At 36.6% G+C, this 24,013-nt stretch overlaps 1 protein-coding gene across 4 annotated transcripts in view; it reads left to right on the top strand.

The window, feature by feature from the left end:
• The window catches only part of LOC109043284 (inactive dipeptidyl peptidase 10), a 445,954-nt gene that overhangs the window by 421,377 nt on the left and 564 nt on the right, over window positions 1-24,013 (top strand). For 3 of the 4 annotated variants that reach the window (XM_019060431.2, XM_019060428.2, XM_019060432.2), the window contains 11 exons: window positions 5,893-5,999; window positions 6,859-6,982; window positions 7,662-7,888; window positions 10,133-10,488; window positions 11,570-11,697; window positions 12,866-12,963; window positions 15,005-15,199; window positions 16,232-16,389; window positions 17,612-17,823; window positions 18,863-19,024; window positions 23,011-23,135. In XM_019060431.2, the coding sequence (XP_018915976.2) occupies window positions 5,893-5,999; window positions 6,859-6,982; window positions 7,662-7,888; window positions 10,133-10,488; window positions 11,570-11,697; window positions 12,866-12,963; window positions 15,005-15,199; window positions 16,232-16,389; window positions 17,612-17,823; window positions 18,863-19,006 (1,749 nt within the window). In that variant the 3' untranslated portion in view covers window positions 19,007-19,024; window positions 23,011-23,135. The remainder of the gene's footprint in view (window positions 1-5,892; window positions 6,000-6,858; window positions 6,983-7,661; window positions 7,889-10,132; window positions 10,489-11,569; window positions 11,698-12,865; window positions 12,964-15,004; window positions 15,200-16,231; window positions 16,390-17,611; window positions 17,824-18,862; window positions 19,025-23,010; window positions 23,136-24,013) is intronic. The other variant, XM_019060429.2, reaches the window with a different exon arrangement.

The following is a 24,013-nucleotide window of genomic DNA, read 5'->3' as shown; positions in this document are numbered from 1 at the left end:
ACATAAAAACGATTGTACGGATTTTTGCGCAAATCTCAGTGAATTTTCTACTCAGTACAAAGCAAATTATTAATTTTCAAAGGAATCTGCACAAACGTTCCCTTTTGAAAAATTAAATTGCCCAGTTAAATTCGGCAACAACTGATGTGGCTTGGTTCCTTTCTGCTAAAAGTGGTCTTTTCGGCAAAATGAAAAGTGGGATTTTACATTAAAGCTAAAGAAAGTAAGCGCCAAAATATGCTACTTCAAGATCCGTGGGCATATGATCAGAGCGTTGTGGACAGGGCTTATGAGTTAAAGGCTCAGATCCACGGAAGGTCATCTCCTTTGTCGCCGCTGACGTCACTGGTGCTTTACAATTCCCATTCATTCTAATGGCCCGAGGTCTGACGAGGACACTCCTTCTTTCTCACCCGTCTTTCGTTCCCTTTAGCATAAATTCGTAAGAAATTTGTATCGTTTCGGAGATGTGAAAGCGTTTTTTAGCCACTGACATTTTCAGGGAATGGACCAGCAAACAAAGTACGAATTTAAGCATATTGCCTATCTACCGTCGTCAACTCGCCGACCGACTAGGACCTATTAGACCTGAGACTTGCTGTGACCGGGCGGAATCATAAAACAAGGTCATACTGACATGAAAAGTTTCAAAAAAACGCATACGTCGGATGGGGGCGCATTTGCAATCTTCAGATTAAAAAGAGGGGAGGAAAAGAATAAGACGAAAATGTAGAAGAGGAAGAAGAGGAGAAAGATGAGAAGACAAAGAACTTTTTGAAAACTACCCGATTCAACCCATGAATAAGAGTTCAGCGTTTGTCGATAACCATCCTGAGAATTCAAACTTTCCACTTGTTTAAAACCAAAAATAAACCAAATCCAGACATTCCTTGAGAATCTGCATCATTTCGCAAAGGATTATAGAATTGGTTTCATCGATGGCGCATCGCGTGCCGCACGTGTCGCCGCACCGCGAGCTGTAACCGCGCCAACGTGAAGAAAACCAAAACGCCTTCAATTATTACGTATACAACACGCACATCCATAGAGTACGAATAGTTGTATCACGGCGCCTTGATCAAACGTAGCATTCACATCCTGTTCTTTGTAAGAGTTTCAACTCTGCCGTGCTTTGACTTTGAGTCATCCGACGTTGCCTAAGTTCCGTTGATTTAAAACGAGTTTTCAGGGAAACTTGCAACCATTTTCGTTCCAATTTTTCAGAGAATTTCATTCGTAATTTAATTTGAAGTATCTGGAAATTTCGAGGAAAATTATCAACAACTTCCCTTAAAAAAAGAATATTCTATCGAGGGATGAAAAATAAATATTTTTTGTTGTAAAGTGATCCCTTTCAAGGACCGGACTCATATCTAGGTATACTCCTGCAATTTAACTCAAGATTGGCAAAATTATCTTTTTCTGATTCTATTTTGTGAGTATCTTTAAACCCTCTGAAACCTTAGTATAAACCCACTGGAGCCTCCCGAGGAAAGGAGCTGCGTGAGGAACGACTTGGAGCTGTAAATTCTAATTCATCTGAAAAAGAAAAACACTTATGTGCATAGGGAAACTAATGGCACATATGCTGTTTTTAAACTGGGCCGAAATTTATAGTTCATAAATTCCAAAATGTAGTCCAATTACGGTCTTCGATCACTTCATAAACGAAATGGGTTCTCGCAAGGAAAATAATAGACCACTGGACAATATCACGTCACGTAGAATGTCACGACATGTCACGAATGTCACGACATATCACGAATGTCACGTAGAATGTACACGATTCGCGCAACGAAAATTACTGAATGCGATATTCCTAACCAAGATGTATTATTTTAATGTTTCTTGAAGCGTGAATTTAAACCTCGCACTGATGAAAACGCTGTAGTCTTCGTGAGTCAAATTGCACACCAAACGTTACCGTTGCACTCTGTGCGATAAGAAAATATGGAACCTCAATCTTAACGCTTTGGCTCAGCTGGAGCAAATTATTTGCACTTTGAACAATAACCCGAACAATGCTCGATTGAGAAGCCTGCCAGAAGCGTTGTAAGGCGCGAATCGACTCACGTAGAGTATTGCGTTTTTTGTGACCGAGCAATTACAATTTCCCGTAACCAACGTAAAAGACAAACGTCAATATCTTAGTTAGATGTTGTTCTCAGTAATTTTCGATGCAAGAATCGTGTTCTACGTGAAATTCTGGCCAAAAAATATGTATCAGAATGCTTAAATTCCTACCTTGTCTAGTGGTTCATCGTTTAAGGAGAGACTATACATACAACGCTTGATCTTTAATCAAAGGAAAATTTGGCAACATTTGAGTGTTTACACGGCGTTGTTCCTGGGGACGGCAGACGACTCTGAGGCGCGAGACGAGGCGGCACATACAAGACGCCGTTGTTTCGTTTTTTAAGTCGCTTTGAATAACATTATTCAAAGCTTACCCCGTCGAGACTGCTTTCGCGCGCAAATACTTTTGACCCGCCGGGAACCCGCGACGGGGGTGCCAAATGGGGCGCGGAAATCCAACATTATCAGAGTTGTCACTGGGGATCAGGCTTGATTTATCCCTGCGGTTTGGCAGCCACAAGTGCTGCGCCGTAAACGTTTCGCCCCGCGATTATTGTCTTAGATGCCCCTGCTTATTAGGCGTTATGCAATCGTGCACGCTTCTCTGCGTCAACGCTCTATTGCCGGGTTAAATGGTTATCTCTGTGGAAGAAAATAACCCGAGTGCACAAATTCCAATGATTTGCAGTTACATATCGACGGTGAAACTAACAGACAACATACATCGGTTGGCTGTAGACTTCCTACCATACTTTATTTTTTAAAAAGGAAACTAGTCGACGTCAATTCTTGAAGAAGTCCGTGTTTTTTTCCACTCTATGCGAAGAACACTCTGTACAAATTTCAAAAAATATTGATTTGTTCTTCTTCAAGAAATTGATATGGTAGCGGAAATTTTTAAACAACGCAATCGAGATACGTGGTCTGGTAGTTTCATCGTCGCACAATGGAACGAGTCAATGGGAGAGGTCGGACAAAATTTTGAAACTTCCAAAGCCCAAAACTCCATTATTGAAAAACGCGGAGGTCTGAAAAGGGGCACCATCGAATTTCTCGTAAAATTTACTCGAGGAAGCTTCTCCCAAACTTTAAAATCTCAAGAAATAAACATCTAAATTTGCAGTTTTTGTAAATAAAATTCATGACAAACCTCTCCTATTGACTCGATCCACTGTGCGTCGTATGGTAAAATTGTTGCTCCTACGTCAAAGTGTTGTGTATGTTGCCTATCCACCGATTGAAGGAACTTTTCACATTGAACTTTATTGCAATGAAGATAAAGTAAATTTTAATTTTTCATCGTATTCCAAATTGCGTTAGACGATGAAACTTTCAAACCACGTATCTCGTGTGCAGGGTTTAAATATCTCAGGCCTTGTTTAATTTTCTTGCAGGTGAACAAACTAACATCATTCCTTGAAGTTTTCTTAGAATTTGCCTCGCAGAGTGAATAAAATCACGGAAGTGTTTTACGGATTGACGTAGAGTAGTTCTCCATTAAAAAAACACAGCACCTATGACTGGAAGTCTGCAACGCCCCAAACCGAGATACGTGATTTGGGAGTTTCACCATCGCTATCTTTCCGACACATGGAACTGGTTTTGTTGATGTTATAAAATCGGCATTATTGCAGGCCTAGTTATTTAAAATTAATGAAATTTCATGATAAAAAATTGAACTTCTATTACATTCGCAATTTTATTTCAATATTTCTGTTCGCCGTGCTACTCGGATAGGTGTTCTAAAAAAAAAAAGATACCTAACTTTTGCCCGATCTTTGGTAAAATTCAGCATCATCACTTTGGCGATGGGTCCTTAAGGGGACTAAGTGATTTTCTACAAAAAATATTTATTTTATGGCCCCGACAACATGTTTATTTTCATAGGAAGTTATGAGTACATTTCCTCGGAATTTTCGGATATGTTCAGAGATTCAATTGAGGGGCTTGGAAGACAAGTCGCCCAAGTGCAGTTTTAAAAATTCTGGACTAGAGATTAGAGTCCAGCCGCCTCAGCTGCGTGTCATAGCTCGTTATACTTGTATTCCAAATTTTCAACAGATTGGATACATGAGAACGGGCTGGACCTTACTAATAAAAGCTCAGTAAATAACAACAGGAAGGAAATGCGAAGGATAAACAGAAATCCAGACCATTTTTCGTGTTTTTCCATGTTGAAAAAGAAAGGATGGAAATAAAAGTAAGATCGTGTGCTCGGCAGCATGTCTTTGATCAAAATTGAGTCGTGCGTGTTTTTTGGTAGTTGAGGGTTAGGTTTATCGGAATACCGAGCGATTATGCCTGGAAGTCATTTGACGCGGAGAAAACAGCGAATTGGATAAGTGCATTTTTCGTGTGGAGGGGACGCGGGATGAGTGCGACCTACCGTCACTTTCAACTCAACTGCTGGTCTCAATTTGACTCAACTGAGCTGAAAATTTCAGAAGACGTTCATGAAGGTATGAGACAAAAACTTGTAAATTTTGAATGTATTTGGAGCACTATATGGACCTGAGTGAAATGCAGAACTTTAAACTCTTTTTTTTTCCGAAATAGTAAAAACTGCACTTATGCGCGTCGTCTTCCAAGCCCCTCAATTGCGAGATTCAATTCTCGGAGGAGTTAGAAGATAAATGTTCACGAACATCCCTAAAACCTTATTCGGGAAACTTGATAACAGCCGATGGATCAAACTGCGTTCCTCTTCATCGCGACAGAATTGATGTCTTGAGAAATAATGACAGGATGCGAATGCGACGTTCATCAAGGCGCCGTGATACAACTATTCGTACTCTATGGATGTGCGTGTTGCATACGTAAAAATGGAAGGCGCTCTGGCTTTCTTTACGTTTGCGTTCGCGGTTACAGCTCGCAATGCAACTTGAGCGTGCGGCATGCGATGCGCTATTTATGAAACTACGTGATCATAATTATTTTCCGAATGAGAGATTGCTCTGAAAGACCATTTTGACTTGGTTTCTTTTTGGTTTTAAACAAGTGGGAAGTTTGAATTCCTAGGATCGTGATTAACAAACACTGATCTCTTACCTAATTATTATGAGTTGAATCTGGAAATTTTCAAAATTTTTTAAAGTTTTTTTTTCCTTTCTCCTCTTCTCTGCGGTCAACAAATACGGAGGCGTTATTCTTAAAAAAAATCAAATACTCATTCTAGATTCGAAATGCAAAACGCCTTCATTTTAGGAGTATACCATACCCATTCCAATACAGCTCCATGACACTCCCCCCCCCCCCCCCCCCCCCCTCGCGTCACAGATTCCCCGCGTGGAAGCATAACATGGCTTAACCTAATTCATGAATTGTTTTTATTTTTTGTACTCTAAGTTTTACTATCGCATTCCCCTTCAACTTCAGCTTCAAGACTCCATGGCAAACTAGTGAAAATGTGTCCGTCGAATGTAAATTATTATTATTATGCGAATTCGCCGGTTTATAAACGCTTTCCTCTCTGCCCCAGGTAAATAATAATGAGTACATGTCCGACATTGAAACCGAACTTACATCTGTTGTACCTACTTACGCACCAATGTCACTGATTTTCCTGTCGAACATGAAAGCGTTCTCCTTTCAATCATTTAGGCATCTTGTGTTATCATGTCAACGGAGCTTGGTCAGTTGGTCAGTGGGTAACCTGTTGCTTGAACCGACCGAAGGCGTGTGCTGATGAATTCTCCATTTTAGGTAGTGGTTTTTTTTGCATCCATTGTGACTAGCAGGATTATGAATCAGTCATCTCTCGATTTTACTTTTGTGAATAATTAAAGGTAATTTTTTTTGTTTGTTTTACGATTACAGGCTGGCACCATAAATCCTACTGCAACAGTATGGCTAGTCGATTTGTCATCCCGAGATTCTGCTCACGTCAGATTCAAAAAACCCACCATACTCGAAAATGATCCTCAGTGAGTATTTCTTGATGAATATTTCTATTTCATAGATGAGATAAAGTCCATCTTCAAACATGGTGTTGAAATTTTAGATCGTTGATTTTTCTTTTAGAAAACTATCAGAATTTTTAGGTAGGCACACCGGGAAATTTCCATTGATTTTATTGATAGAGGGGCAATAAACAAGGAACAGCTTTTTAATGTAATAATGATCCTAATTTGGTGACAGTGTGAAAATTGGATGAAAATTTTACAAAGTTGCAAACTGAAACAGGTAAAAGTTTCCCTTGTGTCGCCCTTTCTCATATCGGCAAACCTTTAGTTAAAGGATGATCAAAAAATACCTATTTGACACAAAGTTTGAGACCAGCCAAATAATGTGAATAATGTGCACTCGAAAGCTTCTAGTTGTTTCTCTCTAGACATGAGGGGGGAAAGACTCAGGCTTAGCCCTCAAGAAGTGTAATCCCAGCTATATCTGGAGCAACACTTCAGTCTAAAAAGTAGGAGTTTAGGGGTGAGTCAGTGACCGTCAAGGATATCCTTGAAGGGTTGAAACTCCAGGATATCGGCGCATTCAATCAACCCGCAGGCTCGCCAAATCCAAATAACCCGAAAGGAATACACTGAGTTCCTCACCTGGTCTCGCTCTGTACCCTCCGTTTTTTTTTATTCCCTTCTTTTTTGTGGCAATAGACTACAAAGTTTGAAATCACTGCAAGGCTGGTAACAGATAGTTTGGAGGCTGCGCCACACCAATGACAGGTCTTGCCTTAAAATTTTTCACCTGTAAACAAGCCTTCCATAGCAGTTAATTTCTTTCTTAGGATTAAACATGACTTTATGTTCTGTGGGTTTTTTCTAATTTTTTCAGGGAGCCGTATTTGATCAATGTCGCTTGGTCATCCAACAACAAATTAGCTGTTGTATGGCTGAGTAGGAGACAGAATCTCTCAGTCGTACAAATATGTTCAGTGAATACTGCCTCTTGCGAAGATGTAAGTTTAACGTAACTTGGTTTTTGTCTACCGAAACATGAAATGTGTGTTTTTCAAGTTGTTGTTTGAAGTTTTACCTATTATTTATGATCCTGCAATACCTAATCCACAATTTTCAATTAACAGTTTTTTGCTCGTGGATCAGCTTAATTTTTGCTCAATCTCTGAAATTTGCCGTCTGAAGCAGTAACTTTGGTTGTTCCTTCACAAGTGGTCGCCCCTCTGATGTAAGGGCACATCTCAATTTTCATGCGAACCCTGCTTTACACAGAAAATGCTTCCTGTGGCTCATGCGGCAATTGAGAAATGCCCTCATGTTAGAGGAGAGACAAAATTGGGCTGTGATCGAAATTCAATGCTGTGTGGGTTATACGCACTGTGTGACTGCTCAACATTTATCGTGCAAATGCTCATTTAATTTTCTCAATAGATGCTACCGATTTTTCATTTCATCGAACTAAGATTGTAACAGATCTCATTAACTGAACCTTTCGGTGAAAATTTATCTGATTTCAGCTGAACTACTGGAACAAAGAAATAAAAAATGTAAAACTCTTGTGCTGCATTCCGTGCCATGACTGAAATTTTTAGGCGTAGTAAGTGATTGGCACTCATTGAAGCCCAAAAACTGCTTGATTTTTTTACTTGCGTGTTTAAAATTGGTGATCTTTTCTTTCAGTCTCACACGCAGAGATCGGAAGAAGGATGGCTGGAACCTCACGGCACGATCATATTTTCGCCTGATGGAACAGGTTTCATGACACTGCTGCCTGTTCTAGATGGGAGTGCCGGTTATTTTACTCACGTCTGCCATGTAAATATTAGTACGCAGGTGGTCACTTCAGTAACTCATGCTCAATTCGTAGTCACTAAACTTTTATCATGGGACCATGAAAACAAACTTGTGTAAGACTCAATTATTATATTTATAATTTATATTCTAGTATTTGTAATTACGTAATCTTGTCACTTCTAACGAAGCATTTATGCGCTTTTATAGATCATTTTTCCATGTTAATGGGAATAAAATTGATGAAAATTCTGTCTCAGCCTGAATTATATTAATGGCCAAAAGAGGAAACCTTGTATCCCCAATTTCGATGATTTTGGACTTCCTTTCATATTTTTTTTTTGGAAAACCCATCATCTTAATTTCTTGAAACCTTCCTTGACTTTTCATCTCTTGTCAGCAAAATATCAGTGTGAATTTCAAACTATAAAGTTAACTTGTCTCTCTTTAAAAAAATAAAAATTTAGCAGAAAGAAACATCGCGATCCAAATATGTTGTTCTGCATTTTGGTCATTGATGTGTGTCTGTGAAGGTTTTTGTTTTGAAATTTGTAGAAGTTGAGTTTCTTGGGAAGTGTTTGTTTCTCATTCGATACCTAGTACATATGGATTGCATTTTGCAATTTGGAACTATAGATTCTGACGCGGTTTAAAAACAACGTATGTGCCATTGGTTCCCCTATGCACATAAGTCTTTTTTCAGATGAGCCAGAATCTATAGTTCCAAATTGCAAAATGCAGTCCATATAGAGAATTGTGGCAATCTCTGCGACCTAATCAGTTATGTGTATCTTGTTGACAAATCACTGTATCATGTTTTTTCCTTGATGGAAAATGAGCAGTAAAAAAAATACAGGAAAAAAATCAAAATTGGGAAAGATGGATAAAATCAAGGAAATTAAAGAGGGGCTTCTCAATTGGATCAAATATAACGGAAAGGAATCAGTGCAAGTGTTGTAAAAATTGCGGATCTTAATCTTATCTAATAAAATGCACTAAATAGCAAATGATTTTAATTTTTTTTCTTAAAAAATTGTTAATACTAAGGGATAATGATCACTGGAATTGTATCTCTGTACAACTGTGCATATATTTAGTATATTTTAAAGTAAATAAACAATGTATCTCCAGACAAGGTCTGAACTAGAAGAAAACAGTTTATGTTTCCTCTTCAAAATCTTACAAAGAAAATTATGTATACAACGAGAAGTTCGGAAACCAACTCCTGAACGAGGTTTTAACAAGTATTTTTAAGGCAGATCAAATGGACTATATTTTGCAATTAGGAAGGACCAACTATAATTTCTGGCTTGGTTTAGAAACAATGTATCACTATGCACGTAAGTGTTTTTACAGATGAGCTAGAAACTATGGTTCCCAATTGCAAAGTGTTGTCCAAATGGAAGTTGAATCAAACATGACGTCATTTGTAAATTTGCAAACTTAACTGTTGTTGATTGCAAACCCCTATATTTTGTTAAGGAAATAATTTTCAGACTTCCCATTTTTTTAATCCTTTTTTTTCATCAAATTTCGAAGAGAAAACATGTTATGTAGGTCCATGTTGAGACCATTGGTTCCATTTGGGCGGCAAATTGGAAGCTGCGATATTCACCAATACTTAGGAGTTTTTGCGACCCAGGATGAAAGATTGGACCAGGCCGTCAAAAACAGAAATATGCAGGGTGGTATGGCAACTGCCATGTTAAATGGAGTCCTTTGGGGCCAAAGGATCTCCAAAGAGAACAAAAGAATGATCTAAAACGCGTTTGTCAAGAGCATAGTAACCTGTGGGTGTGAAGTATGCCCGATGAAACAGCGGACCGGGGAGGTTTTAGAGGCAATAGAGATGGACTTCTGGCGTAGATCTGCTGGTATGTCCAGAAAGGATGGTGTCAGGAATGAGACAGTACAGGAGATCATGGATGCCAAACAGACCATTGTGCATGACATTATGACAAAACAACTCATTTGGTATGGTCATGTTCAGAGAATGGCAGGAGACAAGTTGCCGAAAAAGGTACTTGATTGGGTTCCTCCTGGGAGAAAGCGCAGAGTTTGCCCAATGAGAGGTTGGAGGGAGGGGATTGAAGCAGAAATGTTAAGGTGCTCAATGCCCCAAGAGTTGTGGCTCGACAGAGAGCAGTGGAGGTTAGGTGTCGTAGAGCGCGAGGGAGTGTTATAAAGCGACCTATATGTATTTACATGTTACGTAGTGCTTTAACTCCTACTTTGTCGAGGCCTATTGCACGATTTTGAAAACTTTGTAATCCTTCTGTTTTATTCCCTTCTGCTGAATGTATTTCAATCGACATAGCAGAAACTACTCTCTTGTAACTGTCTTAAACACAATGTTGCAGGTATTTTGAAGCTGCTCCATATGGTAGGCCAGGAGAAAGGCATATCTACAAAGTACCAGATAACACGAGCAGTACCTCTTACCCTGTCATTATGTGTCTTACTTGTCCGGCCTCCGAGATGAACAGTACCTCCACTTCATCAACAACTCCAAATCAAGCGTCCAATGAAACTGAACCAAAATTAGATCTTCTGGAAACGAGCATCTGGAGAGACGACCTAGTTTCTGGCTCTTTGAAGTTCGACAAAAGGAAAACAGAAACAAACACATCTATCCCAACTCAGAAAACAAACCCATGTCTTTTCAACAGAGCTCATTTTAGTCCAAACTCAAAGTATTATATTTTAGAATGTCTAGGTAAGCTTTAACAGTTATTGTTCTATCTGTTGTATTTATTGGTATCCAAGTTCCTCGTCTATTTATCGGTGTGTCCACCGATTAATATCAGGAAATATGATACCATTAGGAAAAATCGTGAATCTCCAAGTGCATCAAGCATTTTTCAACTACATGCAGTTTAGCACATGCAAAAGTAGGACATGTTATTCAATTCATCAAATACCTACGTCGGTTTGTAAAATCAAACAAGTGTCAATTTATTCGGGCAAAAATCAGAAAATTTTGTTTAGAATATCAAGAAAATATTAGGAAAAATCTAGAAAATATCAGAAAAACCCAGAATAAAATTTTAGCAGACACTCTGGTCATATGTTAAGATCTCTGCTTTAAATTCACCTTTCTCAAATCACAAAAATTTCTTTTGACTTTTTTGAATTAGTAGAAAGTAAATGGCATATTCTCCTATCAGGGGGCTTAATTCTTATGGTATCTTTTGAGTATTTTCAGCAAGGGTGGCATTTTGTAAAGTATTCTAGGTGGCAGTACCCACCAACTTGCCCTAAAAAAATAAGTAACCTTATCTTTTTAACCACAGTAGTATTATCAAAGATGTTAATCGAATTTGACTCAATACAAATCTAATCAGTATCTCTCATACTCAGACAGAGAGTATAAAAGGTTAGCAGCCTGACTGGATAGGGATCCCTCTATACTCTCTGTGCTCAGAAGGCATACAGGGAAAACACTAAGAAGCTGGCTTCTTGCCTAGTTCTTGTTTTTTCTAAACTTTGACAAGCTGAGTATAAATCAGCGAATCAATGCTTTCAGTACCTTTTACCTCTTAAAATTGGTTTCAGGATTTAACCCTGAAAATAGAATCTGGATTCAATACAATGGTGTATTCCCTTTAGAAGAGACATCAGCAACTTAATATTATGTCTAATTTTACCACTTCCCCCTACCACTAACTTATCTCTATCCAAGTATCTCTTTGCTCATTTTTATACTTTCAAAGTAGGATGTACGTTAATGAGCAGGTATAACACATGATCGAGTGTAAAAGTATAATAATTCATTTGCTATTGAAATTGTTTTTCAGGTCCAGGTGTACCAGTTGTTGTGCTCATGGATTCCATTCGAAATGCAAGACTGATTAGCCTTAATAATAATAGCGCTATTGCCGACCGTTATGCTAAAATGGCCATTCCCCAGATTAAGATGTTTCAGGTATGATTATAACGTGAAATCTTTTGAAGAATACTTTTGAGAAAATCATACGAAAAGCAGAAAGCTCTGTTCACGACAACCATACTAAGAGTCATTATGTGACAGGGGTGCAGAATCCCTCAATCTTCAACATTTTCACTCGTCTGTCCACCCGTCAGCTTCCCACAGTTTGCTCATTGACACTCTACAAAATTTCCCGCCAATTTTAAAAGTGATTACCCTTTTTTTCCCTTTGATTTTTGACCTTTCAAATTTTTACGAAACTGCCTCATTCTTAGGGCCTCCTTATAGTTTCACACGCTTGCCAGGACGCATGATCGAGCATTTTCTGCACCCCTGTCTTTTGGTAGACTAAAAAAGTTATTTTTAAGGACTAGCAAGCCTTGTAGATAAACTTTTTGACGGTGGTACAGAATGGACCAATAGACAAGCAGCAAATTAAAGCAATATATTTTTTGTTTTTTCATTAACATTTCACATAGCACATGTTTTGCACTCTCTGTACTCTAGCTGCTCTGTAGCTGCCTCGATCAATTTTCTCTTTTCTCTTAGACTTAAAAAGAATATTTAATTCTTGGGTTTCTAATGATTGAACTGATGCAAGTAAGCTCACACTTTTTTTATTGAAAAGCAATTCCATTCATCCTCATAAAGAGAAATTTCTCTGAGTATCTACTGAATTTTGGAAACTGTGGTTATCTGAACAAATTATTATCATTGCTGAAAAGTTCGGGTGTATCAATCAAAGCCTGTTGACTGCGCTCAGAGTATTTTGCTGTCATGAAAAGTTCAAAAGTTTTGGTGGAAACACCTGAATCCTTCGGCAATAAAAACCAAAATCTTTTGGGGGCCTTAGCGAACAAAATTTCTCTCCGTATTCAAAACAAAAGTTTTTGCTATCAACTCGTAGAGCAGACTTCAAAATATCAGGAAATAAACTCAAAATTTTTCAAAAATTGAATCGGCCTGAAATTTAGCGGCATCTTACATGATGGATGTGTGAAGTTAAAAATTGACCTGACTCGTCAACAATGTGAGCAAATCTCCCATCTACTGACCTTGAACGTTTAAATGCTAATATTTCTGTCCAAAGTTTTTGGAAAAACACTTAATTTATACCAAACATTTAATTTGTTTGTTTTTTAATTTTACTTTCCTTATTTTACAGGTTGAATTAGAAAGTGGTTTTCATGCTCAAGTAAAATTACTACTACCCCCAGGTCTAAAAGAATACGAAGAAATGACTTTTCCACTTGTTTTACATGTGTAAGTATATTAATCTTTTTTTCTTTAATACGATTCTACGAGCTTTATGAAACAATTTATCTTACTATTTCCTTGCTTCTCATCTAATCTCAAAGTTAGTAGTAGCTCCAGTTTCATAGCTTAATGCAATGCATCTAGTAAGAGTTGTGAATAAAATGGCGAAAGCAGATACCTAATTCAGATTACTTGTTTGATGTTCTCATTAGTGATCTTCATGCCAAGACATCTGTATTTTTATCTCCAACTTCCAAACATGCACTCAGTGAATGATGATAATTTAGTCCGAATTTTACAGAAACGCATCAAGTCTGAACTCAGAAAAAGACGGTTAAAATATTCCTACATGAGACTCAAGCTAAGAAATTGCAATATGAACACTCTTCTCGTTAACTTCCACAAGTATCATATAAAGTAAATTTAAATGATACATGTAGTTTATGTTACAAACTTGAAGAAGAGAGCCTCAATCATATTCTTTTCAAGTGCCCTATGCACAGTGAATTTAGAAAAATCTATTTACGGAACCTCTCAGAAAATCTAAATCTCCCACTTTTGTATAACGTGGACAGCAACACAGTAATAGACGTTTACAACTGCCGAAATGCTGCTTTGAAAATTAGATTAGGTCTTTTATACTTAATGAACAAGTAAGTAGAAAATATTGATTTGTTGAAAAATGAAAAATCTGTTTGAAAAATTTGCTAAACCCCCTTTGTAAACCCACAGAGGAGGATGAAAATAATCCATCCATAAGACTCAATGTTAAGGATTAAGTTTAACGACTATTCTTAGTGTTCAAATATTTTTCTTGACTTTGAACTTTTGACAAAAAATATTTACGTCTAGCTGAATTCAGAACTACTCCTTACTCATTTTTCTCAAAAATGCAACTGTGACCGTTTCTGTTAGATCCAGTCCACTTGTGAGTGTTAGTCCAAAAGGGAAGGGTCTTAATTTCCATAAAATTAGAAATGGACCACTAGACAAGGTACGAATTTCAGCATTCTGATACATGTTTCTTAACCAAAATTTCACGTAGAACACGGTACGCACAACGAAAATTACCGAAATTAACTCCTTACAAAGATATTTAATGATTCTTGATGCGTGAATTGAAACCACCCGCTCATGAAAACTCAATGCTCTACGTGATTCACATCGCGCGCTAAACGTTATCATGAACGTCTCAGCGATATAAAATTCCGGCAACCGAAGTCTTGACGCTTTGGCTCAGCTATAGCGAATTGCTTATAGTTTGAACAACACATGGTGGGAAATGAACATTGCTCGATTGAGAAGCTTGCTGAAACGATTGTAGTGGGTGGTTTGACTCACGTAGAGCTTTGAGTTTCTTGTGAGCGGGCAGTTCAAATTCCTCGTAACTAATGTGAAATAAAAAGGTTAATATATTTGTTAGGAGTTGGTTTTAGTAATTTTCGTTGCGCGAATCGTGTTCTACGTGAAATTTTGGTTAAGAAACATGTATTAGAATGCTTAAATTATTACCATGTCTAGTGGTCCATTGAGTCATTTGCACATTGCATGGAGGAGTCTTTCACAATTCTCAAACATTTCAGCACAAAAAAGGCCCTAATATGTCAAACTAAACTGGAGTTCATGGATGCGGTATCTAAGTCATAGTTTGGAGGAAAGACAATTCAATGTCCTCATGTTTCCATCTGCCATTTTTGTGACTCAAAGTTGTTGGATTGATGTACATCAGATTGAATGATGCTGGAATGAAAATAATGCTCTTTATACTAAAAAGAGCTTAACCGCTCGCAACTTACTCTTTCCAATCCTAAACAGTGTTCTTTGTCAAGGCTCAAATTGCAGTTTTCAGCCCAACTTTTCAATAATCGCTCCCTTAAAATGTTTGTTTCCTCATACCAAGATCCTTTTTCCTGTGGACGGTTTCATTGGTGGTGAAAATGCCTCAGTACAATGTAAATGCAAATATTTTTACCCTCTTTTGCGATAAAATTTTCTCTTTTTCATGATCAGGTATATGTTTCATAATTTGTTTGTTTTTTCTCTGCAGAGGAGGTCAACCCGGTGACCAGTTTGTAAACGAGCGCTGGGAAGTCGATTGGGACACATATTTGGCAAGCAAAAGAAATTTTATTGTAGCTCGGATAGATGGAAGAGGCGCAGGATTTCAAGGTAGTCAAATGACGCAACAAATTTATCGCAGAGTTGGATCTGTAGATGTAGAAGATCAGCTAGCAGTTATAACGTAAGTAGATATATTTTGTTTTCTCCCCTCCATGTCAATGGTTAGAGTGTATTAGTATATGTATGCATTTATTAAGGGTGGACTAGACAGGGTGAAAACTAAATCACTTCAAGATGCATCAGAACTTAGTGCAAAACATGTTAAACTTGTTAAATAAGCTCAAAATAGACTATTGAGTGAGAAATAGGTGTTTTCAGTTGACATTAGAATCAGTGAAAACTGGCTGCCCGTAGCCAAATGTGAATCATTCAATGATGTTGAATTTCACAAAACTTTCTTTCCCAATCTAAAACGCCTACATACATATTGCCAACATAAAAAAGAATTGAGAATTTGCAGGTGTCTGAAATTTGATGATTTTCGTGTTTAAGTGGAAACTACTGAGTGAACTGAACACGAGGATACCCTCGGCTCATGAATCGAACAATTATAAGAGAAGATATGACAAAATTATCTAATCTGCTAAAATACGTGTGTTTAAATGGGAAATGCTACCAGATGAAGTCACTAGGCGGTGCATTTTCTCACTTTTAAATCTATTTTTATACCATCTCCCATATCAGAAAAAAAAGATAAAGAATACTGTGATATCAGCTCTTTAAGCACTTTCAGATGAAGCAATAAAAAATTTGCATGTAAATTCTCTATTGATTCAGCTATCAGCAGGCTGGTGAGTCAAATTCAACTGTGGCAGATTGGCCGCTTATAATGTAGTGGTTACAGCGCTGGCTCTTTAATCAAGAGGTTCCGGGTTCGATTCCTAATCAGATGACCTGAGTTTGAAAGTCTTTAGTAGTGGTTGCCCAAGGGTGATTGTTGAGGAGGGACTGAGGAGGATGGGACTATAACTAAAAGCGCAATAATACTCCCTAGGAGGTATTTGAAGTGTGGAAAAAAAGAAAGAAAAGAAATTAAAATTCTGCATTGTCATTATTTCAAGATAATTAATAAATTGTTTCCAGCATCTGTCTTTTTCTAACGTGAAATTTTATATCTCACTAATACTCAGTATCCTCTTTTTTACATCTATAGGTATTTAAAGGACAATTTGAAATTCATCGACAGAAATCGTATCAGCGTATGGGGCAAAGGGTATGGCGGATTCTTAGCAACAATGATTTTAGCCCACGAAGGTAGCGTTTTCAAATCTGGCATAGCTATTGCTCCAATCGCTAATTTCGCCCATTATCGTAAGTACTGTTTTTTAATAGAAAATCTATCATCAGTAAATTCCCTCCCTTATAAAGTTTTAGCCGAACTGGAACTGTTTTCTGACAGTACCAATCCTTTTTAACCCGTCCAATATTCAGGAAACGATGACAGATACGTTACCTATTTTAGCCTCCCAGTTTGTTACTCATTCATTCTATGTTTGATTGAGATATTGAAAAAAAATTATCTTTTTTTTCCTGCATCTTTTCTATTTTTCACCTCACACTTTCAATAGGATCAAAAATTGAATCAGTGATTCTCAAAAAGACTTAAGCACCAAATTGAGCAATGGAGGGAAACAGTGAAAATTGTTTGAAACGACCTGTTCTAAATCTCGGGGATCTGGCAAATAAATGTGTGAAAATGTAGCGGATTAAAACCAGATTATGATTGTTGCAGTTTTTTCCTACAATTTGAACAGAAAAATAAGAAAAAAAGAATTGGCGCTTGAGTCTTTATGAGGATGAATGGATTCATTTCAACATAATCTCTTCATTGACAGTCAAATTTTTAGTCATTTCAAGCTGCAATAAAATTTGCATGGCAATTTTCATTTACATAAAATACAATCATAACTTACTAACTTTTTTTTTTTATTTAAAAATAACTTAACTAAACCACCACAAGAATCATGCGTCTTGTATCTATTTACACGAATTAAAACTTACTTGCAAATCAAGATGAGTGAGTATTATATTGCGCTTAGACACTTGACTCTTCCTGAGAATGACTGGAGTTTTCAAAGTTTTTTTAGGCTTCAAAACTCTTCTTTTCACTTGGCAACAAAATGCATCTATGCCTAAGCAATGCCAAACCGCCAAAAACTCATTTTCTGATTTTTTTGCACTTAAAAGTCTTTTAAAGAATGACCGTTTCTATTGTTACATACCAAATCTCTAATTACTTTTCACTTTTAAAAAACGTGTGATCTATCAAAGATGTATGTGTGAAACTACCCGGTTCTAATGTGCCAAAGTTTAAATTTTTGCATACAATTCCATTTAGATGTACAGTCACTTGATCACAGCTAGATTTAGCTGAGAATCTCTTTTGTTTCAGAGCATTTGCAGTAAAAAATCTGTATCTCACCTTTAATTTTGTAAAAAGTTTTGGAGTCAGAATTACCTCTTCATAACATAAAAATAGTATTAAGATCATGTTCGCTATATTTTTCCTCAAATTTTTTCCTTTGTTTTCCAGAATCTTTCTGGACAGAAAGAATCATGGGAACTCCCAATGTGACTGACAACTACAGAGGATACGAAGAATCTGATTTGACGAGAAAGATCGGAACTCTAGGTGAAAAACGACTGTTGATAATCCATGGATCAGCAGACCAGAGTGTGTCCTACGAGCAGTCCATGTTACTTTCCAGAGCACTAACAAATGAAGATATTCTTTTTGATCAAATGGTAACCACTTTCAATTTGAAGCAGCTTCGTATCAGAAATTCACTCTTTTCCTCTCCTTTTTTAACTATCACTATGACCATCAAGCTACTCATCTCATTTTGATCTTAATAACAATGAGGCCATCAACCGTTTATTTGCCTTTTTATAAGCCTTTTCATTTGTTTTTTTTCTGGAAACACTGTGTACCGAAGGCCATCATCTGCCTGCTGATAATTTTCAGCATTCTATCTGCGGCAAGGTTTGAGCTCAAAACTACGTCAAACCCCGATTAGACAGCTCAGAAAGTGATAGATAGCTTAGGTGCAAAACTACGTATCTTCATTGAAGTGTTTCAAAATTTCTGCTTCCATTTTATTTTTTTAAAGAAAAACAAGCCATTAAAGCTTAAAATGTATGCAGAAAATTCTGCTAACGGAGTAGAAAAATCAAGGAAGTTCTTGATAAATTTTCTTGACTATTTTTCTAAAGAAAAATAAAGTCTATTAGGAAGTCTGCAACGTTGAAAACGGAGATATGTTGTTTTACACTTTGGCCATAGATACTCTAAACCTTGGATTACTCAAACTCCGAATGGATTATTGAAACTAACTTTTCAGAAGACTGATTTTTTAAACTTGTTTTTTGTATTTTTAATTTACATTGGCTGGCAGAGCAAACCCTAACTATGTACATAATCCGTTCTATTGTATATTTTATTTGCAAATATTTAATACGTCATTATATTTCAAATTTTTGTTTACCTCTCCACTCGTTAAGAATGTAGAGTGTCAAATTAAGCCAATCAAAGTGATCTCTGCATTATTTGTAGTTTCCGTGATCCAAACCAGCCAACCACCACATTAGTTTGGATAATTTGAGTTATAATGTTTATTCTTAAAATGGAAACTTTCTCCCTCATAATGCTAAATGTGAACAGATTTCGACCCTCCAATGATGCTCAATCGTTCTTTTATTTTTTTCATGCCAGTACAAGTTTTTATCAGTGGAATTGGTATTGGCTCAGATAACTAACAGATGTATTTGATTTTTGAATTTTCAGACGTATCCAGACGAAGGCAATTCCCTCTCAGGTGTTCAACTGCATATGTTGCGATCAATGGAAGCATTCTTAGACGAATGCTTTGGACCCATGAACCTGGAGGAATGGGAAGAGGGAATTGGATTTTTATCTTTTGCTCAATAGCAGTTAGAGGTTAGCATGGTAATGATCTTTTCATTAATTAAGTGGTGTCTTGGTGTTTCAGCACTAGAAAGTCTTTAAACACTGTGATGATTGTAAGTTCTCTTCTCTCCTTCCAATCTCTATCGCTTCAGTCTCCGTTCATTCTATTCTATATCTACAATGTAGTCTCTTCATCTCTCTCTCCTGGCCCCGGATCTCTAACTTTTTTGCATGAGGGTGTTCTTCTGTATTGATTTTTCTTGTCTTGTCTTGTTTTATTTTAATTAATGCATGTTCAAGTTCAGTTTTCCGACTATCTCATGTTGCCATATCGACAGCCGAACTGCAAAACTACGTATCTCCGTTTGCAACGTTGCAGACTTCCTATCTTTTGAAAATTAGTCAACTTAATTTCTTGAAAATTTTCTTGACCTTTCTTCCATGTTAGCAGAACATTCTGTATCAATTTCAAGCTCTAAAGTTGGCTTCTTTCTCTTCGAAAAAATAAAATAGGAGCGGAAATTTTGAAACATTGCAATGGAGTTACGTAGTCACTAGTTTTGAACTTTGGCCATCAATATCCTCTTGGTGCAAGAAGGAACATTTTTTAGAAAAGTAAATTGTCTTTGGTCGGGTCCTAGACATTCAGCTCTTCAATGCCCAACAAATTCTAATTTGAGTTTTCAGGACAGGTTTTTCCATGTCCAGTTTGTCAAAGAATAAATATTATTTAATTTCATTCAATTAATATTCTGTAAATTTATGTGATTTCAATTTGGCGCCTTATTTATTCTTTCCGTTAAGTTTATGTAAGAATGTTAGTTGGTTTCGTCTTGGAAGACTAAATGACGCATCAGTGGTAGTACGTATTTGTTAATTAAAATTGCGATAAGTGATCTTATTGTCGCACTATTTATGTAATGAGGATTTAATTAGGATACGAAGAGATTAACAATTCTTACCGCTCAGTCCTAAATTTATGTGTGTGTAGGTATTGGACTTTTGCTTTGCACTTATTGAACTGTGGTCATAATAGTTCATTTTATTTTAAGGTAGATTGATCAGAGTTTTTGCATGAGCAGTTTTATTTGCTTATAGTGCAATTTCTAGCTTTTCTCATAAAAAATCCAGATAATTGAATTTCAAAATCAAATCACTAACTTGCAGTTTAATTTTTTTATCCGTTTTTGTTACTTTAAAAACTGATTCTCCTTCCTCACTCAGAACCTTTCTCGTATGACAGCTGCCCAGAAAGTAAAGTTCATCCATTTTTAATGCCTTACATTAAGGGATGGAGACAATTGGTAACAAGAATCGTCAAGTCACTGCCCTGAGTTTTTTGATGCTCTTCACAACTTTAAGTTTTTAATTTCTACCTCGGTCTATTGGAATTATAATTGAGTGCTTTTTTTAACCCACCTCCTCTGAGCACAGATTCTAAAATTTCATTGTGCGCCAGTATGTAAGCTTCTACATCTATTGTTTATCGCAAGTAATTACTTGCTTTTAGGATGTTAGAACTTCACGGAAAAACCTAGCAGAGTACATTTTACCATTAAAAAATGCAAGTTAAAGCATGCTTGCAAGTTGAATCTTTCATCATTCTTCAAGTTATCCAGCCTGTTAGAAATCATGTCAAAGATGGCCTATCCAGGGAAATGAGTAGCTTGTACAACATATTTAATGTAAGTGATCGTGAATTAGAGTGGTCTGATTGTATAGTCAGATTCATCACAAAATAATGAACAACTGAACGCAAGTCACACTTTGACACAAAATTTAGCGGTATAACCGCATGGTTTGACCAAATATAACTCAACCTTTCCATGCACTGCAGTGAAATCCCACTGATTATCAAAATAGGTACTCACGATCAACTTTTTATGTATTACATGCCTATTGTTAAGTTTTATATAAGGCTCAACAATCATTCAGTCAGGCACTTCATTCTGATGGACGAAAGATGCAGTGGCTAACGTTCCGATGACAAACTGTTAAATTTTGGATTGATGGGAACAGGAGATGAGTCCAGAGAAATCCCCGTTTTCATAGTTTTACTGGGCCAAATTTGAAGTTCTATAGAGCATTAAAAATCGCAGAGAGGTAGCCTGTGATGCTAGTTACTTATTGTCTCTACCCATGTCAGTTCAAAAGATGTAAAATAGTCACTCTTACTCGCTGGATAGCTGTAGCCATTGAAAGTCGAGGTTTCATCCTGATTGGATTTAACTTTCAGGTGAAATTTGACTTTGAACACCTGTTAAACTCTAACCAGAGATCAAGATTTTTGGTTCCAAAGTATGCCACCATAGTTGAAAATGTTATTCAGACAATGGAATTTATTTTATTAGATTCAAAATCTGCGGAACAGCATTGAAAGTTTTTTCAAGAGGATGAAGTCATCAGGAGGTGGTAAAATAGCCTACAAACTGAGTTGGATTTTACTTGGATTTTTATCCCTCTAAAATGCAATTTACTATTTACATAATTACCTCAAAAAGTTATCATTACATCGTATCAAAGATGAGAGTTCAATACATAACAGAATTTTAAACGTTCCTCAGAGCAGCCATGACTAAAATTTAAAAAAATGAAGCCGTCTTTGCCTCTCTTAAAATAAATTAATGTTAAGATTTAGTGTAAATTTTGAAAGTTTATCATGGAGAGGGCAATTATTTCGTTATTAATTAATTTTCCTGAATCTGGTCAATAACTATTTTGTCTTGCGCTCCTCTTGAAGTAAACTCCTGATTTGAGTCACTTATATACATCGATGGCCAAAGTGCGAAACTGCATATCGTTGTGTTTCAAAATTTCCGCTCCTATACTATTATTTCTAAAAGAAACAAACCAACTTTATATTTTAGAATTTATACAGAACATTCTGCCAACAGAGCAGTGAAGTCAAGGAAATTTTTAAAAAATTTCGTTGACCAATTTTCCGAGGAAAAAACGAAGTATGAGAGGAAGTCTGCAATATTGCAAACAGAGGCACATGATTTTGCACTGCATGTGGCCATCGACATGCAAGTTTTTCCTGAAATTTAAGGAAAATTCCTTAACCTTTTTGGATTGTCTAAAAATTCTTGACTTTCTGACTAAATCAACTAGTAATCGAGGATGATTAAGGATTCTTAAGAAGTATCCGTCGACAAATTTACCATGAACTTAACTGAATTGGGTGTGAAAAAATAAAGGCACTGGCTTCTTATCTTCAACTTTAGATCTCAAATAAGTTTTAATGGTGGCTGTGTGGGCTGTTGCATTTGCGCGATGTCTAATTTTTCTCTGTGCTTTCTAATACTGCATAATGGAGAATTTGCACGCAATTTTTTTATTGCTTCATCTGAAAGTGCCTAATGAGCTGAGTTCGCAATATTTTTCATAATTTTTTTCTGACATGGGAAATTGGAGAAAAATTGATTTAAAAGTGAGAAAATGTGCCGCCTTGTGACGTCATCTGGCGGCATTTCTCATTTAAACACATGTATTTTAGAAGATCAGGTTATTTTGTCATATCTCCTCTAATAATTGCTCAATTTATGAATCAAGGGTATCTTTGTGTTCAGTTCACTCAGAGGATTCCACTTAAACAGGAAATTCATCAAATTTCAGACCCTTGCAAATTCTCCATTGAGGGAAGGAAGTTATCATCTGCAATTTTTATGTTACCCCCGGCCACTTTCTTCTTTTCTCCTCTGTTGGGCAGAAAAAAAACGAACATTAGGTATCCTGAAATTCAATCCCATTACCTATAGGAGATATCATTAAATTGCAGATTGATACCAGAGTCATAGTTGTCCACAGCCATCCTTCTACAAATATGTATTCTCCCCTCCAACTCTTAAGGGTTGCTGTAGTGCACTTTTTTTTTTTGCTATCAAACTGTTCGTTGGCATTCATGTTGGGCTTGCATTTTATTAATTACCTAAAAATTCATCAATTTTAAAATAAGGTCAAATTGAAGAATAATATTTTATGCTTCTCTATTTTTAATATTCTTCTTTTTATCTATGACAATACAGGATTGTTGCTTGACTGGTAGTGCTGATGGAGTATGTGAATGCTGAAGAAAGGCTTGATTCTGATTCTATTTTGCTGACGTTCGAGTATTTTAATTTAGAAGAATTACTGCAGCCTTTTTCATTTTGTAAGTTTTGATTCTTATTTTTAAATAGTTTGCCCCATAAATGTATGATCTGCTCCTGAAAAACAAATATTGCTAGGGTAAAAAGAAGGTGCGAACAAAAATGTTTCAAGCTTTGACGTGTCAGAAAATTAAGAAAATGAAATTTAAAAATCAGGGGAGAAAAATATGTGCATGCAAATTGGTCAGGCTTTAACAAAATTTATACAAATGTATTTATTAATTAAATGTATTCATTGATTGGAGGAGAGGTTGCCCAAACAAGTTTTGGATTGGGTACCACCTGGGAAGACTCGACGGGGACGTCCCGTAAAGGGTTGGCGGCAGGGCGTTGACGAAGAGACGTTGCGGTGTCAGTTGCCCGAGAACCTCTGGGAAGACAGGCATATGTGGCGTTTGGGTGTCGTAGAACGCCCGAGTGCGTTGTAAAGCGACTTCATATATATATATATTTATTAATTAAATGTAGCAGAATTTATTAATCGCATCTAAACAAATTCGTACCTTGCCCAGAAGCTCCTTGCGCTATTTACATATACCTACTGAATGGAAATGCCTGGAAACCACTGATGGATTCCATGAGGCTATTTTATAGTTTTCATAAATTTTTTGTTACACTTTATTCTTAAGCAGATAATAATTGAAGTTTGATGTAAAGATGCTGTTCATATGTTCTTAAATAATTGAAAATCATTGGTATTATCTTCATTTTGCTAGCGCAGCATTTGGGACTATTCGCATTCTGATTCCATGAATGACATATTTTTCCCTGCCAATAAATGTTGTGTAATGTGCGAAGATCTTTATATTTTTCTCAGTAATGGATAGGAAGTTATTAAGATTTTCAATTAAATTAATGCTACAGTCACACTGTTTAAAAC

This window comes from Bemisia tabaci, chromosome 3, assembly GCF_918797505.1.
Source record: "Bemisia tabaci chromosome 3, PGI_BMITA_v3".
In the NCBI taxonomy this organism is placed as follows: domain Eukaryota; kingdom Metazoa; phylum Arthropoda; class Insecta; order Hemiptera; family Aleyrodidae; genus Bemisia; species Bemisia tabaci.
The sequence above is the reverse complement of the archived record's forward strand: the minus strand, read 5'-3'. Positions and strand labels throughout refer to the sequence as shown.